Source organism: Colias philodice, chromosome 17 (assembly GCF_061535455.1).
Source record: "Colias philodice isolate Cphi_HAF_F1 chromosome 17, ilColPhil1 Martin Lab GWU primary, whole genome shotgun sequence".
Taxonomy (NCBI): Eukaryota; Metazoa; Arthropoda; class Insecta; order Lepidoptera; family Pieridae; genus Colias; species Colias philodice.
This window is the reverse complement of record NC_143102.1, coordinates 6462676-6487946: the sequence shown is the minus strand read 5'-3', so window position 1 is coordinate 6487946 and position 25271 is coordinate 6462676. Positions and strand designations below refer to the sequence as shown.

At 32.1% G+C, this 25271-nt stretch overlaps 2 protein-coding genes across 8 annotated transcripts in view; one reads left to right on the top strand and one right to left on the bottom strand.

The window, feature by feature from the left end:
• Window positions 1-25271, bottom strand: part of LOC149481131 (glutathione S-transferase 2-like) — a 280674-nt gene that overhangs the window by 178020 nt on the left and 77383 nt on the right. The window lies entirely within an intron of this gene.
• Window positions 1-25271, top strand: part of Pde11 (Phosphodiesterase 11) — a 194359-nt gene that overhangs the window by 109059 nt on the left and 60029 nt on the right. For 6 of the 7 annotated variants that reach the window (XM_089705544.1, XM_089705542.1, XM_089705543.1 and 3 more), the window contains 2 exons: window positions 16934-17075; window positions 21054-21170. In XM_089705544.1, the coding sequence (XP_089561670.1) occupies window positions 16984-17075; window positions 21054-21170 (209 nt within the window). In that variant the 5' untranslated portion in view covers window positions 16934-16983. Of the gene's footprint in view, window positions 1-12689; window positions 12839-16933; window positions 17076-21053; window positions 21171-25271 lie in introns of those variants that run through there. The other variant, XM_089705541.1, reaches the window with a different exon arrangement.

The following is a 25271-nucleotide window of genomic DNA, read 5'->3' as shown; positions in this document are numbered from 1 at the left end:
TTGATTACAACAGTACCTCACGGAGACATGGTGCAAATATATATCAGCCTTCGCGGGGCTTTGATAACAACCGTCCCCACGGGGAAATGGTGCAAATATATATCAGCCCTCGCGGGGCTTTAATGGCGATTGGTGCAAATATACAAAGGATTGATCATTAAAATGATCATAGATATTTGCTTTTGTCAACGAGGACCCACGAAAGAAGTTTTGGATATGACCGTATCGGATCTTCACTCTTCTAAGGTAGGTAGAAAAAGGTTTTGAAATCTACTTCACAGTGGGCAGTATAGTAAATGACCTAATAAATACAATAAAGGTTAGATACGTCAAATAATGGGCGCATGAAATTGATACTTCGTATCCTAAAAGTTTACGCTTCAGGAATCAGGAAACCACCATTGGTTTACCAATTATGGAAATTGGAATTGAACAAATTGTATTTACCAATGCAAAGCCTAATCACAACAAAGGAAGGCGAGTCGGATCAAATATCTTCTCGCAGATGATTTGTGGCGGTGGTTTCGAGGATTGTCACCAAGCCTTGTGTCAACGGTATGTTTGGTATCGTAATTAAATGGCACTAGCCGACCAATTTTCATATACAAACATCGGAAGAGATTTTTTAATCGCAAAGCGATTGAATGTAACAAATGACGATTGATTACGTATAGTTGACCTCTCATTGGCCTATTTTAGTTGCCCGGTCTTGTAGGCAATTTATTTGACTCGTTTTTCAACCCATTTGACCTCATTATTGCACCCATGAGATTTTTCTTCGGGGCTCAAACAATAAATCGCTGAGGGATTAGGATAATCGTTTGTTAGACAAGTTTTTTTGTCATCCCACCAGGATTATTATATTGTATAATAAAGTTATATACAACTATTAACGTAAAACGTTTAAGTACTCAACGAATGCTGAGAATACTGACTGTTGAGTTACATAGGATAGAGGATAAATAACGGAAAGTCAATCTTTCCAAACAAAAGCCTCTTATTATTAGATATTACTTGGAACCCCTACCCTTAACGAGAAAGCTCTGCCAAATGACTTCTCATTTCTTTGCTTTGAGGGGGGGGGGGGGGCAATAAATGAAATGTACAGGCTATACGGCTTTTAAAATATAAGTCTGGTAAGCGAACTAAACTTTGCTGGTTTAGTTCTTGCTATATCGCTATCCGTGCCTGCTTCTCGTGTTTACGGGTGAATTAAGTTTATCAATAGTCATAAATGCAATGCTATTCAGAGGATATACTGCATTTAAAACATGACAAAGTCTGGTAAGCGAACTAAACTTTGCTAGTTTAGTTCTTGCTATATCGCTGTCCGTGGCTGCCTCGCGTGTTTACGGATGAATAAAGTAATGTCCTGTCTTCGCATCCACGGCTAACTGTCCTATACTGTCATAATCTTAACACAGATTCATTCGACATAGCTCCCCACGAGCTCAGTTCTTCATTTTTGCACTCGCACAACTGTGGACAACACAAGAGCAATGCCTCCATTGGTAGCAGTTACAATCAAGGGATAACTAACCTTAGGCTAGCCATATTACGGATGTTGGAACAACCGACTATATTCAGGGCAATTTTCTTTGTTCAGTGTAACGTTTAGACTGTCGTAGCATTCCTACGGAACAAAGATGGGATCAGATCTGCATCCTTAATGCAGTTAATCGAAAGGAGATACTTTCAGACGACGATAGTATTCAAAACCCACCATATTCCTTAACATAATAATGCATAGTTAAGCTTATAATCTCTCTTGCCATTATCCTGCAGCAGAATTCCTTGGCGATAATTTATCCTCGTTAGAACGAGCAAGGGTTGTTACGATAATATGAGAAATCCTAGTCAGTTAGAGACCTGAACGACGCGATAGAGTACCGCTATTTCAGTAGTAGTAACACCTAGAAGGGTGAAGGTATTCTGGTAAGCGGAACTGAAGGCCCGGTCAGCAGCATCAGCCACCTAATAGACAGTGTTCAGTGCTGCACCACTATAATCTGCAAAATGACTCTGACGGTATGAAAATGTGGAGTACATTTTCAAAATATCAAATGATATAGTTGGAATAAAAATCCTATTTGCCTCCGTCTATCCAAAAGACATACGGAGTAGCTAGTAGTAGTTGGTTGAATTAGAATAAAGTAACTATAGTTAAAATCCTTTGTTACTGACTGGATAAATTTGGCTCTTTTCCTATCTGACGTTCATATAGCTGTTGACTGCCTAGTGTTTTGCACAAACACTATTATTATAAACTAGCGGTCCGCCCCGGCTTCGCTCGTGGTACTTACGTTTTCTCTACATAAAAACCATCCTCGTACTTCAAGGAATATAAAAAGAATTATCGAAATCGGTTCAGCCGTTCTCGAGTTTTGCGCTTACCAACACATTTTGCGACTCATTTTTATATAAGTATATAAGAAGATAAGTCACGTTATGTAGTCCCGAGGCTTTCGGTATATAAGTTCTGATGTAAATCATAATTATATCTTAAAACCGAATTGATTAAAAGTAACGTACTTGGCTGTAGTAATTGCAGTTTTGGGACACAGATAAGCTCCTTATCATTTTAGTCTCTTAAGTTCAGTATATTTGTTTCCAGTACAGAGTTTATGACCTATCAGTTTTAAATAAATAATTCATGCATTGTACTGAAAGTACTAGCCATGTTTAGATTATGATTGGTGGCGTTGGCTCTAAACATTAATAGATACCGCACGGTTTGGTTGGATGTTAAAAATCTGTATTATAATTAAAACCGTTTACCTGTTTTGATATTTTTTTTGCCTTATTCAAGGGGTGACCTTTTAAATTTATTTCTGACCCCAAAAGTAAGGACCAAGTTCTCTTCTTGTCCGCTTGTAGCAGGTTGGGTTAAAACTGTGTGAGTTGAGACAGGTGGTAATTCTATGTTAAGATGATTCAATTGTGCTTCTACAGAGTTCTAATTGAATAAATAAAGGTTTGAGTTTGAGGTATTTTTGCCTCGTCGGGATCAGCTGTTGCTTCATTTTGTAAGTAACATCTAAATGCATAATTGAAAGTCGTTACTGGCGCTTTCGCAGATTTACGCTAAAGATAGTGAAAATTGTAGTAACTTTAACTTTTCAAGCCCAAAAGGTTAACTAAGGTACGCTTGAACCAATCTCATAAGTTCTAATACTTTTAATCATTATGATTAACTTTTTGGTTCTTATTTGATTAACTTTTCATCTAGGATTGTTAATATATTATATAATATAAAAATTTGTGTGATTTATTGGTAGGTATACTATCTGCACACCTTACTCTTTCAAATAAAGAAATAAGTAATTACTTATGTATTCAAATTCACATTGGCGTCCATATATTGTACACCAGGTGGGTAACAAGCAGGTCTCAATGAAGTAAGCTTCAAATTACGGTCAAGTGTTTAATAGCTGTGTTTTACCTGAAAATAAAACACATATTAAATACTTACCTATATTTGAAGCTTACACTTAACGTCCACCTGTTGTGGATTTCGACTCAATGAAAAACATCCAGCGCCCGACATTATCGTGCGCCCCGCCACCTGGTGGAGAGGTGTGCGAGAGAGATAGCATACATACAACGGAAAGAGAGGGAAGAATAGGCGGAAAAAGCTAGGTACCTTCTCAATGAAGTAAGCTTCAAATATAGGTAAGTATTTAATATGTGTTTTATTTTCAGGTAAAACACAGCTAATAAATTGTATATAAACAAAGCGAAACGGGTACAACATAGCAATTCCCCAATTCCTACTTTCTCGCTAACCTAAATTCAGTGATTGCCAAAAATAGCATGTAACGGGATATATGTTTGAGCTATTTTCCATGGAATTTGATCCGAGATGGTTTGGAAGTCTACGTCAACGGGTGGGCGACGGACCAGTCAGAGTTGAAAGTCATAAAACCAATTTACGTTGAAGAGAAACGGGGTACTGTCGCGGACTTCGTAGAATACTGCTATGGAATTTTTCACACCGACTTTTATGTTGTAGTATTGTTAATTTAATTTTATATGAATATAGGGATTCGGGGATTTAATTAGAAGGATCTGTGATTTGATGTGGGTGTTTTATAAGTTTTGGAGAATGGATAGAAATGTGTGTGCAAATATAGGTACAAAGCTACGCAAAGCTAAAATGGGTCATTAAGAAAAATGGATGCATGATATGCATCAGACGGACAACAAAGTGATCCTATAAGAGTTCCGTTTTGCACGCCTCATAAGCGAAGCGTTGAGGTGGGTACTACTGTCACTTCGCGCAAAACATCTGATTTTTCAAACTTATGTCTTTATGTATCATACATTGCACTTGTAAGATAATACATACACACACATATTAAGAAAAAACACTATTTTTAACATTCATGATATTTTTGATGTCATTTTTGTTATTTAAACTAGTTAAAAAACAGTTTAAAAAAGTTCTGTCTTGGACGTCCGTGTGTCTGTATGTGCGGATCCTTTTTCTTGTTAACACGATAGCGACCGAAATACTTCTCTTACGCTTAAGTATGCTCAGGAATAGAACCCTTTCATTTTTCAGGGTCTGATTCGATGTGGTTTAATTGTTATTAAATAAACAAAAATAATAATTAATAAATAATTAAGTATTAAAAAAAAATATGAGGCGTGCACTTTTGGATTTTCCAAACTATTTTTTTCTATTTTGAGGTTCAGAACCCTAAAAAGTGCATATTTACAAAGAGTGAGGAAATAAATAAGATTTATATATTTATAACATCCATATGCTCAAGTAAAAGTTTTAATTGAAGGTAAATAAACAGTGCATGAAATAAATTTTATACTTTTATGCATTGAAGGTTCGGAATAAAATAGTTAGACCAAAGTTTATCCGGTAGCAAATTCCATTTTGCACGCCTCATAAGCGAAGCGTTGAGGTGGGTACTACTGTCACTTCGCGCAAAACATCTGATTTTTCAAACTTAAAATGTCTTTATGTATCATACATTGCACTTGTAAGATAATACATACACACACATATTAAGAAAAAACACTATTTTTAACGTTCATGATATTTTTGATGTCATTTTTGTTATTTAAACTAGTTAAAAAACAGTTTAAAAAAGTTCTGTCTTGGACGTCCGTGTGTCTGTATGTGCGGATCCTTTTTCTTGTTAACACGATAGCGACCGAAATACTTTACTAATCGAGTCTTTTTTTTTCTCTTACGCTTGAGTATGCTCAGGAATAGAACCCTTTCATTTTTCAGGGTCTGATTCGATGTGGTTTAATTGTTATTAAATAAACAAAAATAATAATTAATAAATATTTATTAAAAAAAAATTATGAGGCGTGCACTTTTGGATTTTCCAAATTATTTTCTTTTATTGTGAGTTCTTTTGAGGAAGTTGAACATCTGCAAGAAACGAAAGGCATTAAAGAAAGTGGAAAATAAAGCATAAAATACTTTCTATGTAGGCTTCGTAGCAAAAGGCGTTCCTCTTTGATCCTATGAAAACACTTTAGGAACCGTTTCGATTTTCTTTATAAATGGCGTGTTAAAGGGCATTATATAGATTTTAGTCGTTGTCAATAGTATATTTTATTTATTTTGGTTTTACCTTTTTTGTATGAGGTTTCATTTTATTTTTTTACATTATCATAATCGGGGGATTCTTATTACTAAAATTCTATAACTTTCTCCTTATATTTATTTTCTTAATTACCTACCTCAACAGTGAGCGAAGAAATGAGCAAAGGTAAGCTAGTTCACAAGATTTTTTCAATTGAATTAAAAAAATAATTAACAACTTTTCTTCTTCCATAATTATAAACTATACAACATAACAATATTATCAATACTCTTTCAAAGCTGTATCACAGCTGTATCATGAAAAAGTATCTCTTAATTACTAGTCTACATTTATACCATCCTGATACCGATATCCCTCTGACGTTGAAATATGCATTGTTAACCCTACGCTCATGAAAATTATAAGAGAAACAAAAGGGTTTTGTTCGAACATTCTTTTATTACCCTCCACGTGCAAACTGAATGAATGACACAATATTATCTGATAGACGAACATTAAAGTCTGTCTGTATATAATTCATGAATTCCTAAATTATTTGAATAAATTTACATATGGGTAGTTCTATAATAAGAGGTTTTACATCTATTGAGGAGACGGCTAAGGAGAAAAGTTGGAGTTTTTCCATCAAACATATATATCATGACTTTTGGCCCGTTTATGTATCTATTCACGTAAGGGCAAGTTACTTTATAGATATTTTGTCACTTTTTTGATGGCCAGGGTAAATACATCAGGCAGGGTAGAGACATGAAGATCAGGGTAGATACGTATTTGACCAGGGGAGAGAATTAGAAGCAATAAAACAAAGAATACAATATAAATAATCGACTTTTATTAAAGATTGTACTTGAAACTTATAATCAGGCAACATTTTTTATCACATGTATTTATTTATTAATCAGGCTAGGTATCGTATTAATCATAAATCAGACTTTTAATAATTATTTATCACTAATTTTATACTATCTAATTACAGCCTTTTTTCAAAACTAAAACGAAAATAAATGAACATGTTTTAATTATAAAATACAATTATAATATAGCAAATTGAAGGCATTCTCTTGCCTATATGAACAAAAAATCCTTTCCTTGCCTTTTTTTCAAATCTAAAACGAAAATAAATGAATATGTTTTAATTATAAAATACAAATATAATATAACAAATTAAAGGCATCCTCTTGCCTATATGAACAAAAAATAAAATTGTTAAGCTTTCTCAAACACATTGACAGACTTTTTGAAGGAGTAGAACATCCTCTGCCCTTTCAAAACAATATTTGGCGTAGGTAGTGTCTCAACAACCTGACTTTCTGAGATGAATGATGAATCTTTTTCATCAACTTTGAATAATTTTCCAGTGTTATCTGCAATTATACAAAAAACGACCTGTATCTCGTCATCTTCTTCCAAACTCGTACACATGGCCACATAACGGTACTCTGTTTCTTTGGTTAATAATTTGACTAGAATAAAGTCACCGTTCTTTAGTATTTTTTTGGATGTCGACGGTTGTTGAGTATCTATTATTTGGTGTTTGCCATTTCTGGAGTAATTGTTTTTTGAATGTCAAATGGAGTCTCATTTTCGGACTCTGTATCCGGTCCGTAAATATCCTCGACTTGGAGACGATATTCTTTATTAACAGAGTATGTCATAACACCAAGCTTAAAATGATTGCAATGTTCATCTTCATTTCTGGATCATTTTTAATCTTTTGATATCGTATTTTCTCTGCTTCACGTTTCTTCTGTAATTTTTCTTCACGTGTTAACTTTTTCGGTGGTGCCATAATCTAAAACAATAATAATAATAATAAAAAAGCTAGCACTCAAATATAAACTTATTCAAAACACAGACACACCATACTACAAGTATTAGAAAATAACACACACAAAATGTACTACGATCGAGCAATTTAACAGATAAAACGGACTACAACAGACCCAATATTACAATTCATGATAAAAACAAAAAACCAGCATACATTATTGATATTGCAGTCCCTAATTCACATTACCTACTTAAAACTTAAAATAATATAAAGAGTGAATGTATTGTATGTTAGTTAAGCTGAAACCGATAAGGGGACAGGCCAGGGTAGGGACTTTTTTACATTTTATAACGAATTTTACAAAAATATGCTTTAATTGGATATTTAATTGTAATGTTATTTAATAAAGGGCATTGAAGTGGTGTGATTCATTGCACAAAAAAGCATTGCATAGATCAAAAAAACACTTTTACATAGATTTCCGTAGTAGTCACCTCTTATCATAGAATTACCCATATAACTTGCCAAAAATGTACATCTGTCGTAAAGGTTTGTATAATTTATTGCAAAATTTTATGTTGTACTTGTCTAGAAGAAAGGACTGATATTACTTCGATTCAATATCTTCTCTTATTATAATGTATATTTATCGATGCTATTGTTATTGATCTTGGGCACAAAAACATTAACATACAATGTTGTCATCTCGTTTCGATAAAATTGTTTTATTGGAATTATTATTGCCGAAAAACCATATACAATAGAATAAATACTAATTTAAATTTGTAATTTTAATTATTTCATTCTACAAATTAAAATTCACCGACCGAATATTGGAAACAATAAACGTGTCGTCGCCGTTGCATTCGTTAATTTGACCAGTTTTTACTATTTTCTTGTACGAAATTGAAAATCCATTTGTTTGTTATGTTTGGGGGTTATATATCTATATGCAGTAGAATTTGATTTTGAAAATGGCGGTGAAATATTAACAAAAATGCAGAAGATTTCAGTTAATTTAAATTGTCATATAAATTTATAAAGAATAGAAAAAAATGTTCATTGCAAATATTGAAAATAAAAGTTACAAAAAGTGGATTAAATAGTCGTATTTCAAGTGCGATGACTTAATAATCTACACACAGTTTAATAACACCAATGAAATGGAAATACTTGATTTTTAAATAAATTAATATTAAAGATAAACAATTTGTAAACGCGAAATCCATTTCCATAAGCCGGCGCTGTATACACAATGGCTGAATCAATTTATGATCCCGGTTAATCTCCTAACGTATTGTTATAAATATTTCAGAAGAGATTATTATTGTATTAATATTTACTTTATCTAATAATTTTAGCCTTTGTCGACGTAAATGCAAATCCCTTTGGAACTAAATTTACGTAATTAACATTTACTATGAAGTTTCATTTTTAAAGATGTAAATAATTATAGGTACTTAGGTTTCAATATACGAAAGTGCAACGCATAATTAATTACATTATTATTTAAAATTAATATGTTTTAAACATACCTACTTGGCATTATATTTCAAGGTTAAAAGCAATGAAGGGATGGTTCACAATACTCTGATTGAACATTAAATGTTGTATCTGTTATGAGAAAATTTTGCCACCCTTTTTTAAATACTTTATTTCGTTGATAATGATTTTTAATATATAGTATAGTGTAGTTTAAAAAGTATACGAAGAAATTATTTTTTTAAAAAGGTTTCAAAAGAAAAAAAATATACCAGCCAGTATTTTCACAAAAAGTTTTCTTAAAAAGTTATTAGCGTTATCTGTGGTACATATTTTATTGTCTGTGGTTGAATACGAAGCAATTTGCATAACACCGCATTTTCCACGGTGAATGCTCTGAAGAGCTGTTCGGTACAATACCAGCCGCCGAATTTAACCACCGAAGCGCACGCCACAAGCTCAAATTTCACCCACATCATCTCGATACTTGGCGTTCTTCCACCGTGCGTTTTAGGAGGAACTTCCTACCGCGCACTACTCCTCTGTGGAACGACCTTCCAAATTCGGCATTTCCCAAGGACTATAATTTAGAATACTTTAAGAAGAGAGCGTATTCCTCCCTCAAAGGCCGGCAACGCAACCACAATACTCCAGAGTCTGTGGTTGTTCATGGGCGGCGCCAATCATCGCTTTCTGTACGGTGACGCGCAAGCTCGTTTGCCGACTTATACATAAAAAAAAAAAAAAAAAATAAAAAAAAAAATAACACTAGATACTTCGGAAGTTATTTCAACTCTTGACATTGTTGAACGTATAGAATTATTCGTTTGGAATAATATGCATTTTGCACTCAATATTGTTTATGTTATTCAATAATGCTACGTGTTTATTGAAAATGTATGACATTGGAAATAGGAAAGGCTTCACAATAATAAGGACGTCATTCTTATTGTATTTGTAGTTGTCAAATTCATAGCCATTGGGTAATTTTAAATTAAAATATTGAATTGAATTAATTAATTTTAGGTTAGAAAGCAGAAACACCGATGATAGGGTTAAATGGGCGAGGGGCATATATGTCTATCAGCGGACAGAAAAAATTTTATAAGATTAATTAATTGCACAATAAACACGGTCTACAGGATTGGCATGAATTCGGAACCTATAGTTTATAAATTGGTTAAATTTCGGTCTATCAATTCCACCCAAGCGCATACTGGGGCTATTATTATACCTATAGGTATACAGTGCAGTTATAATATTTATTATACATTTATATATTCTTAACGAGGTTGAAAACATGCACCCACATTTAAATATTATTGACAAATATAAAAGCTTTTCTTTGTATCGTCTATTTTACGAGATTACCTTCTGATAAAAAGGTAAGAAGGAATTTGCAAATCATTCGTATTTTTCTATATGATTAAGAAGTCCTAAATCAAAGTTTATCTTTCTTTATTTTTTTTAAACAAGAGTTGGTTTATGTTAATTTTATTGATAAGGAAATAAGAAACAGTTCAAAAAACGTAAACACGTGCGTTTGCACGCGTCATAAAAAAGACATTTACTTATTTAATACCCACGTCACCATTTGCATTAGAAGTATTAAAGCTGAAAGAAAAACACGAGCCATCCAATTAATATTTTCATAGAAAGCATACTTCAATACAATAAATTTACAGATAAAATAACGCAGTTCTTCAATTTCAATTAGAGGAAAGTCAACTCGCATTGTTAGCGGTTTAATTAACATTTCTATAGTAACACACGATCAGATAAACATTGTAGCGTGTCTATAGCAATTAAGAGATATTAGTCGAGTGTACTATTTGTATTAATGTCCATTTTACATGTGCTCGGAAAAGTACGAGACATATTGAAATGGTGGATACATTTGTGAAGTCTATTGAAATATGATTTTCTAGAAAATTTCTAGGAAAGGAAGTGTGATTTTGTGAAGACATTTTGTGTGAAAATGTCTTCGGTTTTGTCTGTGGATTTTGTGCTCGCGACGTAGTACCCATCCCACCTTTTCTCCTTTGTTATTTTTATGCCATGGTATTCCATTTCTTAGTATGAATTTTAAAAGATACCTACAAAACTGTCTGTGAACCGAATTGAATTTAATTAATAGAATTGTTTATAGATAAAATAAACAAAAAAAAAAAATCACATATAAGTCAGCCATTTATTTTCCCAAAAAGTATTTTCTCTATGGACTTATGATAATATTAAAAAAATATAATTTGACATGACCGCTGTCACACTTGATAAATGATAAATAGGTACCCTTATTAGTGCCGAAGAAAATTTACACAAGATAAATTGTTTGTAAGAATAATGGCTTGGCGATGTTGTGGATGTAATATATGGAGGGGTAAGAAAAGTAGATTATTTTTTCGTATTTTTTCATAATATTTTATATTTATACTTAAAATTGTGACCGCCTCCTTGATACAGTGGTTGACGCGTGAGCCTAGCACCGAGGGGTACCGGGTTCGATTCCCGGTGAAGACGCAGAAAAAAAAATACGTGAAGCACTCGGGGACTGCCGCGGTAAAGCTATTGCATGCTATGCCTTCAAGCCACACCTCCGTGCCCGTCGGAGTGGGGAGCGTGATGTTTTTTCGTTACGGAATTTCTGGATTCGGTCCCCGCGCTCAAGGCCCGCGATAGAAGCTATGCAATAGCTTAAAAATGTCTTGGTCTGGTAGGAGTTAGGACACAGAAGGCTGATCACCTAATTGTCCCTAAAGAAAATCGATCAGTGAAACAGATGTATAATGCATCTGCCCCTTTCCCAACTTGCGGACATGGGACTTCAATTTATACTTACAATTTCAGATATTTCTCAAAATAATAAAAAAATTCCCACGCGATACTACATTGCCATAGTGTCTTTGAACTTTGTTTATTTTAATATCCAATAAAATATTTAAAAAAAAAATCCAAATCACGTCCTGGATGTATTTTACCCATAGGTATATTTTAATGAATATTATTAAAATACCTAGCCAGTTCGTTTGTGATGGCAATAAAAAAATATTATCATTTATTTTTGCATTTATATAATACATTAATTCGCGATTACCTATAAATGAAAAAAATGTTGTGTGGTTTTATGAAACCACGGTAAAAGTGAAACTGTTCGAACGGTTCCGAACACTGCTTTGTGTAGCGCATGTCGCGTGACGGTCGGCTGCCGAGTAGGTATACCTACTCGGCAGCCGCGATACGCGCTACACAGACCAAAAAGTTTGAGACGATGTAATAAAAGTTTCACTTTAAAAATGAATACAATACTTACTTTTTTGGACCTGTGGAAAAATTTCCATCCTTAGGCCACACACAGTTCACACGTGTTTATCACTAAAGCAGTTGTTTTTTTTTTCTTTATTTATTATAATATTTATTATGGTAAAATAAATAAATATATAGTTATTTATTTATTTATTCTACCATAATAAATATTTTCTATTTCTGAACCATGAAATGGAGATAAATGCCGTCTGAATAAAATTTCTTGTCAATATAGATTTCTGGCTAATGTCGTAATTGTAGATAAAAAAATGCATTTCGCAATACAAAGAGTATAACAATTAAAAATATTTTTAATAAAATATGTACCTAGTTAAAATATGATGTATTTAAAATCATATTTTATTATACCTACTTACTTCATAAATTTGGACAACATTTATTATTATTTTGTGCCTAATCTTCTTTTTCTTCAATGGCAACTCCCGATCGCATTGACTGCAATTATTTTTTATCTGTAAATTTTAAGTTGACATTCGTAACTTTTTCAATGTACCCGCCATTTTACGCAGTCTGATTGCCTTTAATTTTGTTTGTGTTGTGACTTATTCATTCGCCAATATTATTGTTATTGCGTAAATATTTAAGTAAATAATTTTTATTTTTTATAGATTATATGTGATTTTGTGAAATAATAAAGGTAGTAAAATGAATATGTTTAGAATATCATACACCACTCGTCCTTTCGGTAAGACTTTAAATTCTAAACACATGATTAGAGTATACTTTATTTTTGTTTATTTTATTAATTTTAAAGTTTGTTCATACGGCTATTATATTATTATATTGATTTTAAAAACAAACGATTAGAAATATGACGACACACAGAATTCAATTTTTAATTGCTATGAGGAAATAAAGTTGTTGAACTTTTTAGATTATTGTAATAAGCTTACATTTTATTTTTTAAAATACATAAATAACAAACAAGTATAAAAACAAGGAAAATGTTACATTTTTGCAGAATTGGACATGAAACAAAATGTACTAAGTAGGTACCTAACTAAAACGTGATGGAGAATATAATGCCAGAAATATTTTAAATGCAACAGACTGTTATTTTAAATACATATTTAATAACATTTTTTTTGAACAGCAGTATTTTTGTATTCTTATTTACTAGTTTATTTTGAGATCAATTAAGATTATTTTTGTCAATGGTACCGTTAACAACCAAAATAAGATATTAAAATTAGTTGATTGCAATTTATTCTTAGAAAAATTTTAAAATTATTCTATTTATAATGTTATTTATTTATATCTTTATTTAGATAATTTTGGATATAATTATTTTGAGCGAAAAATTGCTATTTTTAATTAAATTCTATAAAAGTTTATGAATGTTACCGTTATACATACTTATATGTAAAATAAAATGTCCAGATTTGGAAACTTTTACTATTTTTAGTACTTTAATTGCCGCTTATTGCTGTTTATTTTAGCCATAAATATATATTCATTAATTTTTAATCGATTTTTTGTGTACGCTTTTCAAATAAAGTTTTTTAGATTTTGTCAAAATTTCTTTTGATGTTTTTTAATTTATTGATACAATCAATGATATTCTTATACTAGGTATATAATGTACAGAAATACAATAGGTGAAAACATTCATAAAGCAACTATAGAACAGTCAACAGAGCTATGGGACGTCTTTGTGCGTATAAAAATTGTTTGTTGTATTAATTTTGACTACTACTGTCAATACGAACTTAAGACACAATAACTCTTGCCGCATTAAGGGCTTGGTCTAGTAGTGCAAACAAATGCATCCTGTCATCCTATATGTAAATAATACAAATGTACTAAGGGAAAGTTGCTCCACTTAATTTTTAAAAATTAAATCATTCGTATGCATAATTTAATATTCGTAATAAGTACCAAAAATGACAATTTGAAACAATTTTCGTGAAAATTACACCGGGTGATTTTTTTTTATCAGTACACAAAATTTGCGAATACTTTCTATTGATATCTTCAACTTCATGTTTATATAACTAATCAACTTTTACAAATAAATTTGGACGAAATATAAAAAAAAATAAGCTTTCCATACAAAATGCATAACTCTATACATTTTTTTCGACCTAAGTTTCTTAGTGAAAGTTGTTCAGAAACGGATAAACAAATTTTGTATATAATAAAAAAAATGTAATGTTTGTGTTAAAAAATTATAAAATAGAAAAATACGCAAATGAAAACAAAAGATATTTATTTCTGACTAGCTTCCGCCCGCGACTCCGTCCGCGCGGATGTCGGTCTTCGCGTCTTCTACAGATTTATTATATTATGTATAATATATAGATTTATATTGATAAACCTAATAAATCTTTTGCTAGCATTCTGATGCTTTATCGGTTGCACTGGATTTATCTCTTTTTTTTTCAATCGCTTGAATGATATAGGATGGGTCCTTGATGGGCATCGAATGCTGAAGTCTCGAATCAATCAATTCTGACAGTAGGCAATTTATGTAAAATCTTGATAATGGTCCATCATTTTATTTTGCCTAAACGTTACATAATTTTTTATATATTCTATTTTTAACGAATGATTCACTCCAGTCCAAACAGCAAATAAGCAGACTTCTGCTTCTGCAACTAAACGTTGCAGAAGCAGAAGTCTGCTTATTTGTATTTCAAAAGTGTTATTTTTTGCATTGTATTTCAAATATTATTTTTTTTATTTTTAACCGCATCTTCCGCATTCATGTCTTTTGCCGGAATTAGACATTTAACTTCTACTAGTCCCATTTTCCCTTTTTGATATGGGAGTGTATAAAGTAAATTTTTTAGATATTTCTCGTTATACTTTTAAAAAGTTATTATTGTCATTTTGCTCATTAGGTAAAGTAATTTCGATATCAGTTTTAAGTTTTTTTGATACCTGCAATAATAACGTCATAATCGCCTGCACATACTTAACGATTACACCCTGTATACAATCCACCATCCACATTCATAATGTTTTCCTGTCCTCCTCTCCTTTACGCTGTTCACCGATACATTTTAAATGAGTAAATCTGCTACCACTGAAGGATGTTTCATTGTGATCAGCAAATTTTCACCACTGTTGTCGATTATTTGTTTTTCATTTTTAATCAGCAATTGGGAATCATCAGTTTTGTTTATTGCAGATTGGTGATGTACCCTAACAATACGTCGAAAAGGGAAAGCATCAACGAATTATCGTTTTCGTCCTCTTTTTTTATTCTTCGCGTCTCTGTTACTTGTGTTTGTTTAGTTCTCAACACCCACTGAATTTTCTATGTTATTGTGATCTTCCATTACATCTGAGTTTTGATGACGTGATGATAATCCATTCGTTTTAATATTGGTACTTAGAGTTGGTGGACTAAACTAGAAATGGCGGACTAAATTTGTCAGCGCGTCTGTTAGATCAGAATATAAAACCAACATCCTGTATTCAAGTTACAAAATTAATAATCAAACAACATGCCGCTACGTTGAAAATGACTAGAAGAAAAAATTAAAACACCTCGGCATATAATTTTGGAGTAAACAAATCATTTTCCCCGTATGGGGATTTCCCCGGATGAACTTGGGAAGTTCAAGTTCTCAATACAAGTTTATATTATATTTCGTATTTCTCAAACGAAAAATAAACATTTTTGGACTTCAAAAAAAAATATATTATAAGAAAATTTATGAGCTTACTTTAGTTTTAAACAAATATACATCCCTTTACTGGCACCCCGTAAAATAAAGAAATTGTTGCCAATCACCTTTGCAATCTATTTGGTTTCATTAACTTTATGTTCGAAGATAATTTTTTTTCTAGTAGTTACACGCGTATTTTTTTCGTTTATTTTCCATATCGAAATCAAATATTTAAAAATACGAATATTTGCACAAAACTAAGATAAAAATAATCAATCAACAAAAATATTAAATTTAATGAAGTAGAGCAACTTTCACTTCGGTATGAAGGAAAATCGAGCGTAGAGCACACGTCAGAACGCTCCGGCCCAAGGAGCGCGACTAAAGAAATTCGCTAGGATTTTTCCTAATCATTTTAAATATTTTTTTAATATTTAAAGAATTATCAAAATTCAAAAAAAAATTTTTTTTAAGGATTAATACTCATTGGTCTTCAACCAACTCGAATAAATTAATGGAAAAAATAACTTTTAGCAGTATTTATCAATAGATTTTGTAAGGCAAAAAATGGGAAATTTAATGAATTTATAACGTTCTAATTAGGAAAATCATAAGTTTTTCGGCAATTGTATTCAGCAGTTTTTAATAACGACTATATAAGGATAATAATGCGCTGATCAGATTGTATAAATTGTAATCGGTTGCAACGTAGTGAGTGCACAAACTTAGCTCGAAATGTCTTTGGGGGAAAGAGACTTATCTTGAAGGCCTGATTAAGGTAACATAAAGTAACTTTATAAATGTGAAAAAATTCACGCGCATTGCGTATATAACACTAATTGATAAACAAGAAAAAAAAATTCAGTTTATCATTTCATTAGCCGGGAAAAAATTGTCAAATAACTTGTTGAAAACGCAATTTTGCTAGACTGCAGCCTTAAGAATTAAGAACACTTCCCAAAGAAGTAAATAAACAAAGGAATTCCAATGGTTTTTCTAATATGTTGAATTAAAAGGGAATTTCAATTGTTACATGTCTATCTATAGTTGCGTTACCGTTTGATCAAGTAAATTTAAAGATAATTTCAATTGTGGCAGGTTTACAGTTGCGTTACCATTTGATCAAGTAAATTAAATTTAAAAGGTGATTTCGATTGTTGCAGGTCTACAGTTGCGGAGTATAGAGGAGCCGCCGGGTGGCGCGGGCGGCGGCATGCCCGCGCCAACCTGCTACGACGCCGAATGCGCTCGCACGGAAGCCTGGCTCGATGAGAACCAGGAGTTTGTGCATGATTACTTTTTGAGGTTTGTATTCTTTAAATACTATCCTATAGAATACTATAATGTGATACCTACTCACGTTAGTGATAAGTGATAACAATGCGTGCGCGTTACCAATTAGTGATTACAGTGGAATTCTGCAGGATTCAATCAAAATTGTATCGTCAAAAATTTGACGATTTTTTCTGGACAAAAAGAACTACGTTATATATTATACTTATTTTTTTCATTGCTTCATTTTTAGTATACACCGCCTACTGGTATTCGTAATTTATTATTGTTTTCCTTGGTTGGGTCACCTGGAAATGGCTCTGTAGCCATAAGGTCACCCATTGTGCTATTTGTTTGTATCTAATTTTGTGCAATAAAGAATTCATTTATTCATTCATTCATACGTTTCCAAAGCCACATTTAGTAGTATTATGGTTATTTGGGCAACCCCGACCCGTAGAATCACTTTTTATGAATTTAATGGAATAGAATTGTTTGGACTTTGTAGAAAGACGTGCTATTTTTTATCGTGAATGCAAAATTGGAGGATCATGAAATAAATGTAAATCGGATATCGCACGATAACGAATATACGAAGCCAAGCTTAGCTGAAACATAGCACATTTAAAAAAATGAAAAGTTAAAAATAGCAAATAATCTATTAACAAATTGCAAACGGTAATCGTGAACGGGTTGTTGATTTTTACAACGCCGCGTCTTGATTTCATCTCGTAAAAGTAAAACGGCGGGGTCTCGCTAACGAATGTCAAAGTTCATTTTCCTTGTGCGGTGCGAAGTGAAAACAAAGTTTACTTCTATCTCGCGTTAAACACAATTTACCTTCAGGTCCGCTTTGATGAATGAGTTGCTAACTTATATAAGATTACGTTCTTGTTCAAGAAAGTTGTCGGCTCAGAACAATTTTGGTGTGTCAGGCAATGACTTAACAGTTGTAAAGAGCTGTCCGTTTTGGGAAAAGCTTGGTGGTGAAAAGCTATTACGAAATTATGTGAAATAGCGAAAAGTCTACAAATCTACAGACAAAAAAAAATAATCTTTAAAATATTAAACTACTATTTTCAAGACATAAGCGTAAATTTGTATGTGGCGCACTAAATCCATACTAATATTATAAATGCGAAAGTAACTCTGTCTGTCTGTCTGTTACTCAATCACGCCTGAACTACTGAACCAATTTGCATGAAATTTGGTATAGAGATATTTTGATACCCGAGAAAGGACATAGGATAGGTTTTATCCCGGAAATCCTACGGGAACGGGTTTTTCTCTCAAAACGCGGGTGAAGCCGCGGGCGGAAAGCTAGTTTTCATATAAGTTTGAAAAGTTTAATAAGGTTTTAAAAGTTTTTACCAAGGAGTAATTACACTTGGACAAGTTTCAAGCATTTTAGACCGGACTCGAGTTTATTACATCACAATTATACGAATACTACTTTTTCCTTCTAAAATTTAAGTTTTATATAAGACTTTAATATAAATTTAATATTTTTTTGCAGCGTAATTTATACATTACAAATTTTACTGAATTTAATATACGTACGTGAAATAGACACTAAAGACTATATTAATTTATTTCAGAATATGTTCTTAATTTGTTAAATGGGTTTTCACTAATAAATTAAGTACTGTCTAAAAATAGCTTTCTGTATTACATATTTTAATTTAAGCTTTATCTTCGTAATACTTATTTCTAATTGTTTCATGTTTTAAATTGAGCAGTGTACTACATAGTTATATATAGTACTAGCTTTCCTCCCGCGGCTTCGCCCGCGCAGTCAAAGAAAAACCCGCGTAGTTCCCGTTCCCGTGGGATTTCCGGGATTGCGTCATTTTCCCGGGATAAAAAGTAGCCTATGTCCTTTCTCGGGTATCAAAATATCTCCATACCTTTAATGAAAATTGGTTCAGTAGTTTAGGCGTGATTGAGTAACAGACAGACAGACAGAGTTACTTTCGCATTTATAATATTAGTATGGATTCATTAACACTTCTTTGGCATGCATTTGTCTTTAGCCATATTTTGTCGTGTATTTTTCATCTCCTATTTCGCTTCCAGATTTATTTCCGTCTGAAAAAAATAGTCTTTCCCTTTTTCTGCAATGCAAATAAATTAAAGAATATCCATTACATCACATATTAATAAATAATATAATACTAACATTTGCTTCGGATGGAAACAATTAGTGTGAATAACTCTGCATGAAATTGACTCTTAGCAACGCGAACACTTTGCTATTAACTTTTCTTGCATATTGAGTTAACTTGTCGCTAGTTAGCCACCAACTTCGGTAATTTAATTTTGAAGCTTTGTTTCAACTTCCTAGACAGTACGCCTTTTAATTAATAGTTTTGTAAATAGTGTTCTCGCTTTTTGTGTTTGTTTTTACGCGACTGTTAAAGTTTAAATTAAAATAATGAATCACTTCAGACTTGTTATTTGTCTTTATTTGTACTATGGATTATTTTCGCTCTTTTACACGCTTAGATTCTGTATTAAATATTATCTCAGATACATATTAGAGGTATTGTAAGAGAGGTCTCTTTACATTATCAGTATCAATAAAATCGATTCGCTAAAATGTTTGTACGCGCTTAGCTTTCGAATAGGTGCCCCAAATGTTAATTGTTTTCTTGTTGTGTTCGCTATTATCGGGACAAAGTTTTAATAAAAAAAAATACATTTATTTAATTGCAAGGCAGTACTAATTCGCTGGCTTCTAGTAGTTTATTAACATTAAAATATCAAAGTCTAGCTCAGTTGGCAACCCGAGATGTACGCTTTATTTTGTAATAATTTCTGTCTTCAATATTATATCTGTCCTTTATTGCGTACAATTGTTTTTACAATTTCTCTCTTAAATTATTTCGATAAAATCCTGTAGGAAAATAGTGCGCAATTTACAATATGTTTCGTTGCGTCAGACGGTTGTAGACAAAGAATGTAATAAGGAAGTTGTATGAATTAACTTTACAAGCGATCATTACGAGGCAATCTCATAGTGGCCAATAAAGTTAGCGTGCACTGCTTACGGGCAGAATGGTACTGAATAAGTCGGTTTTACTGTGCAGTATTTCATAGCTTTTATAGTGTCGCTTGACGATACTTGTGAGTACAACTTACGTGACAACATGACGTTTGTAGGTACATTGTATCTTTTTGTGATAACGCTGGCCACTTTTCTGATAATTCGGCAACTTTGTGTGTGTTTTGTTGATCGAATGAGAGAATATATGGACTATAGTCTAATGGTAAATTAATGCTGAACACTTTTTAAATGGCGCAGGAGAAGGAAAACTGTTTCATTACCACTTAAAGCTGTAATGGGTGCAAATTAGAATTCGTATAAATTATGAATGAGTGGAAATAATATAATGACCAAAAACACTTTATTTGTTTAATTTAGATCTAAGTCCGTATGAATTATGCATCACATTATAAAAAATTATAATAGACAGAGTTGTGGAAAAAATTTTAATTTTTTTCAGTGGAAAATTCCCTCACATAGAAGGCTGGATGCAGGCTGTTTGCGATTGCTACGAATAATTAAATCAAACTTGTTTTAAAATTGCTTACTAAAATCTGAAAAATTTCGTGTTTTACGCAGATAGGTACTATACAGACGTAAAGGCGTAACTGTGTGCTTAACGTCTTTTGAGCATAAATAATAAATAAATAAATGAATACAGCTTCTTATCTTTGATTGATTTTGAAATGTTAGCTATCCGCCTACAGTTTTCCTTTTGCCTACGTTTTATAGCCGTACATATTTTCACACCCTTAAACATAAATTGCATAATGCTTTTGACAAAATATATAATACGTCTTAACATTGTCTATCTCTGTTACAAGTTTCATCAAACCTTTCAAGAGGTTTCGTAACACATAGTCATACAGAATTACTTTCGAATTTACCTATAACATTTGTACCTATTAATATTCATTCTTTATATTCATTTATATTATATTAATTCATACTTGCATCTTCAACAGGAAAGCGCCAAGGCAGGTGGTGGATGCGTGGCTAGTGTCGCACGCGACGCCGCCCAGCGCGGAGTTGGCTTCACCGTCCCGGGCGGGCTCTGGCTCTGGGGCCACTACACCAGTCAGGTAATGTTCTAACAGTTATATGACTTCATACAACAGTCAGTTAATATAGAGACGTCTTTTAAAAGCTTTGAATCCCACTATATTATGCTTTTGTTACAACTAGTCGCAGTTTGAACCATTGGCTCAGATTGTTTTTGCGAATATTTGTAACAAAAGCTACAATTAATTCGAAAACGGCTTGTAATTTTAATACATTCGATGCATTATTTTGTTATATACTTAATATTAATACGGTAATGATACTTAGTGATATTTCATTTAAATTAAAAATAATTATTGGATTTACTGTTAGAAAACAGTAAACCAAAATGCTATAGAAATTCAGTATTGTTTAAAATATTTAACTAACTCTGTCATTTGTGTTAGGTATTGAAAATAGACTTCTGTTGTATTAAAATTTATTGCATGGTTTCTTTATCTTTTATAGTGGTACATAAATTGTACATCTGATATCTTCATTAAGAGTATGGAATATAATTTATCGACGACAGAAGAACATTTTAGATAAAAAAATGACTGCATCACTAATGCAACTTTCTATTTTTTACCTGATTCTGTCGCCATAATATACAGTACCTAGTACAAAAACAACATTTGAGTATAATTGAATTCCGTAAAATACGTCTTTTATAATCTATAAAAAATATTATATAGACGAAGAGATTGTATGTTTGAACGCGTTAATCTCAGGAGCTACGAATCCGGTGTAGAAAATTCTTTCTGTGTTAGATAGCCCATTTATCTAGGAAGACTCATAGCAGAATGGTCGTCACGATAAGATTCATATAGGAGCGGAGCAATACGTGTAAAACCGGGGCACAGATAGTAAAAATTAAAAAGGTTGGTTGGCTTTGATAACGATTGTATCAGTTGTAATCAAATGCACAACGCAGATCGACTTTAGTCGTCAAAGGCTTACTACCTAAACAGAATTGTCCATAGATATCCAGGCTTCCAAGCTAATAGGTTTATCTCCGGCTTTGTTCCGGGAGATACGTTTATTCTATTCGCCTATTCCTGAGCTATATAAAATCCTAAAAATAATACCATTAGGGCGCTTGTGCACTACAAGGAATTTTACTGTCCGGCATTCCGATTTTTTACGGACCGGTGTGGCATGAAAAAACCGATGAATTGCTTGTGCACCTGTCCGTCTTTACTTGGATCAGTGCGGTACAGTTCAAGGAAGTTTGGCGGTATAATGCTATCATAAATGATTGTTTTTGCATTTTACAAGAAACAAGTAAAAAATATAGAAGGTGAAATATTATATTACTTCGTTATAATAAAAAGTAAAGTTCCGTAAGAGATTTAAAATGCGTGTTTCACTTATTTATTTTAATCGGTGACGAGGAGCTAAAGCTATTCCCACTTGAACTTTAACTTACCAACACTTACTTAGATAATAATTATAGGTCAATGCTTGGTCAATGTATATAAAATAACAATACCGACTTCTCAAATCTCATTGCCAACTAAAACAAGAGCTTGCTTTTAATGGGCATATGCAGTAAAAACAGTAAAATCCAAGCAAGTGGGCATTCGAAAACAATTATACCTACAGCGACTCGTAGACACAAAAAACCATCCGGAATAGGGAAAAGTAAAATGTCGGACAGTAAAATTACGTATAGTGCACAAGCTAGTATATAGATTAATGGCGTGCCATACCGGACCGTAAAAAATCGGAATGCCGGACCGTAAAATTCCTTGTAGTGGACAAACGCCCTTAGTGTTATTGAAACCGTTAAAAGAAGTTGTTTGACATTTGTTCAAACAGCGTGTTTCTTGTACACTCCCGGCTTTCAAAAAGCAATCTAAATCCAGCCTAAAGCAGTTTGTAATGAGAGTTCGTGTAATCACAACGTTTATTTACTCATAAAACAGATCCGGTCTTCACTTTGTTGACAATTTAGTACTTGCTCAAATAATAACCATTGTCAGTCGCACGATTTTTATTTGCTCATGATAATTGATAACGTATATTATGTGGTATGTAAATTTAAGTAAGATTATATTATAATAAGAAGTAATAAATTACAAACGCTACTTTCTGATGCGGTGACATCTATATAATAATTCTATTATAATATAATAAATTAATTAAATATAATATAATTCTATAATAATAAAATAAAATAAAAATAAAATAATATTCTTATAAAATAGTCTTTGTAGGAAATGAAATATGAATAGTATTTTCTTGCGTTTGATTTTGTGTGATTTATAGCGTTCGTTCCCATGGTAATCATATAATTGTAATTAATAAATCACGCTTTAAATCTATTCAGAAGTCTAATTTATAAACGAATGAGCAAGTAAGTAAATGTTTAATTCCGTTCCATTGCTTCTCATTGATTGTTACAATATAATTATGTACCTAATATTAAAGGAATATTTTATATGCACATATTGTGTTTGTATGTATCATGCTACAACAATTTTTATGCCAGTAGCCAAATATGTGTAGCAATCGATTACTGCTACACTTTAACCACTTACCCAAAAGTTATTAAGAAATGTGGCAATGAAATATTTACATCCATTTCACATGCTCAAAGTAATCACTGTACTTTGATGTTGACGCATCGTATATTAATTTAGATATCTAAAAATTATATTTATTAAACGCTTGTATAGAAGAAATTTTGTTTGTACACCGTAAATATAATGATGCAATCATGTTGTAACAATTTCATTAATGCCCCTAGTAACAAACACACATTGATAAATGCTACCGAATTAAATTGAATGGTTCATAATTTATGTCACTTTATTATCAAGGGGGAACTCGGTAACATTATACTAGTAATTATCTATTGAACATCAATCTATTTTATTTTGGACTTTAGACTGATGTTCAAGTTTTGGTTATTGAAATGTAATGAAAATCTATTTTATAGTTAGGTAGGTACTGTTTTGTTTTTTGATATAAAAATAATATGTTGTGATTTTAAGCATAGGTACACTTTTTTGTGTGATAAATAAAACGTAATTATAAGACTGTATAATTTAGTACTATATAACAATACCAACTTATGAAGCATATATTATATAAAGCATATATTATGCCTAAATGAAGTACGACACGGCCTTTTAAATGTTAAATCTGTTACACCCTTGACGCATAATTTTCGTATATTTTTATGGGCGAAATTCTGTTTCAGACTTGGCCAGGCGCCATTGATAGTCTGTTAGCATTCATTATTATAACGTTGCTGTAATAGACATGGCCTATCGAATAGGATCATTCGATGATAGGATGTGTTAAAATCGATTTTATATCGCTTATTGGAACCAGAAATAGTTTTGGGCACTGAAATCTGACTTTGGTGTGATTTTTTGAGAAGTATTTTTTTAAATATAGCGGCAGCCAAATCTACGCATTAGAATATTTTATGCGTTTAACGAAATTATTGAAGGTTTAAATATAAGTACATACAAATTAGATAAAATCCAAAATTTTCCATTTCTAAAATTGTATCAAGAATTTACGATTATTTTGATTTTTATTAGAAAATTAGACAGGTTTTTTTTATTATTTATAGCATGAGTATCATATTTTGGTATTTTTCCATCATCTTTTGGAATTTTAATGTTCCACAATTTGGCTTTTTCCAGCGGTATTTGATTGCAATCGATGATATACCTATATATAGCATGCTATTTTAACATCGTAAAAAAATTCTAAAATGTTTTTGTATATTTTAAGTAAATGCTTTTTGCCCGACTGCGATCTGTCGCAGTAAATGCTTTTTGCCCGACTGCGATCTGTCGCTGCGAACTCTCGTTCTGACGAGAGTTATGTTTTACGAGTTTATGTTCGTATGTATGTATATTTCTTTGTCGCGCCCTAGAGCCTAAACGTCGGTATAGTTTCGTCTTATTCGTGAGAGTGACACTGGGTACTTATCAGCCCGGTATTTTTATGATAAAATTTTTGTTTTAAATGTAGAAAATAAAACATTTGGGTGTCAATACCTATGTCGTGTTTACCTGCCAAAATGGAAACTTCATCAATCTTACGGCACTAGAGGGTTCACTAGGATTCCCCTGTGACAAAAGAATAAATTGTGTTTGCTGTTGAAAGAGGTTTTATTA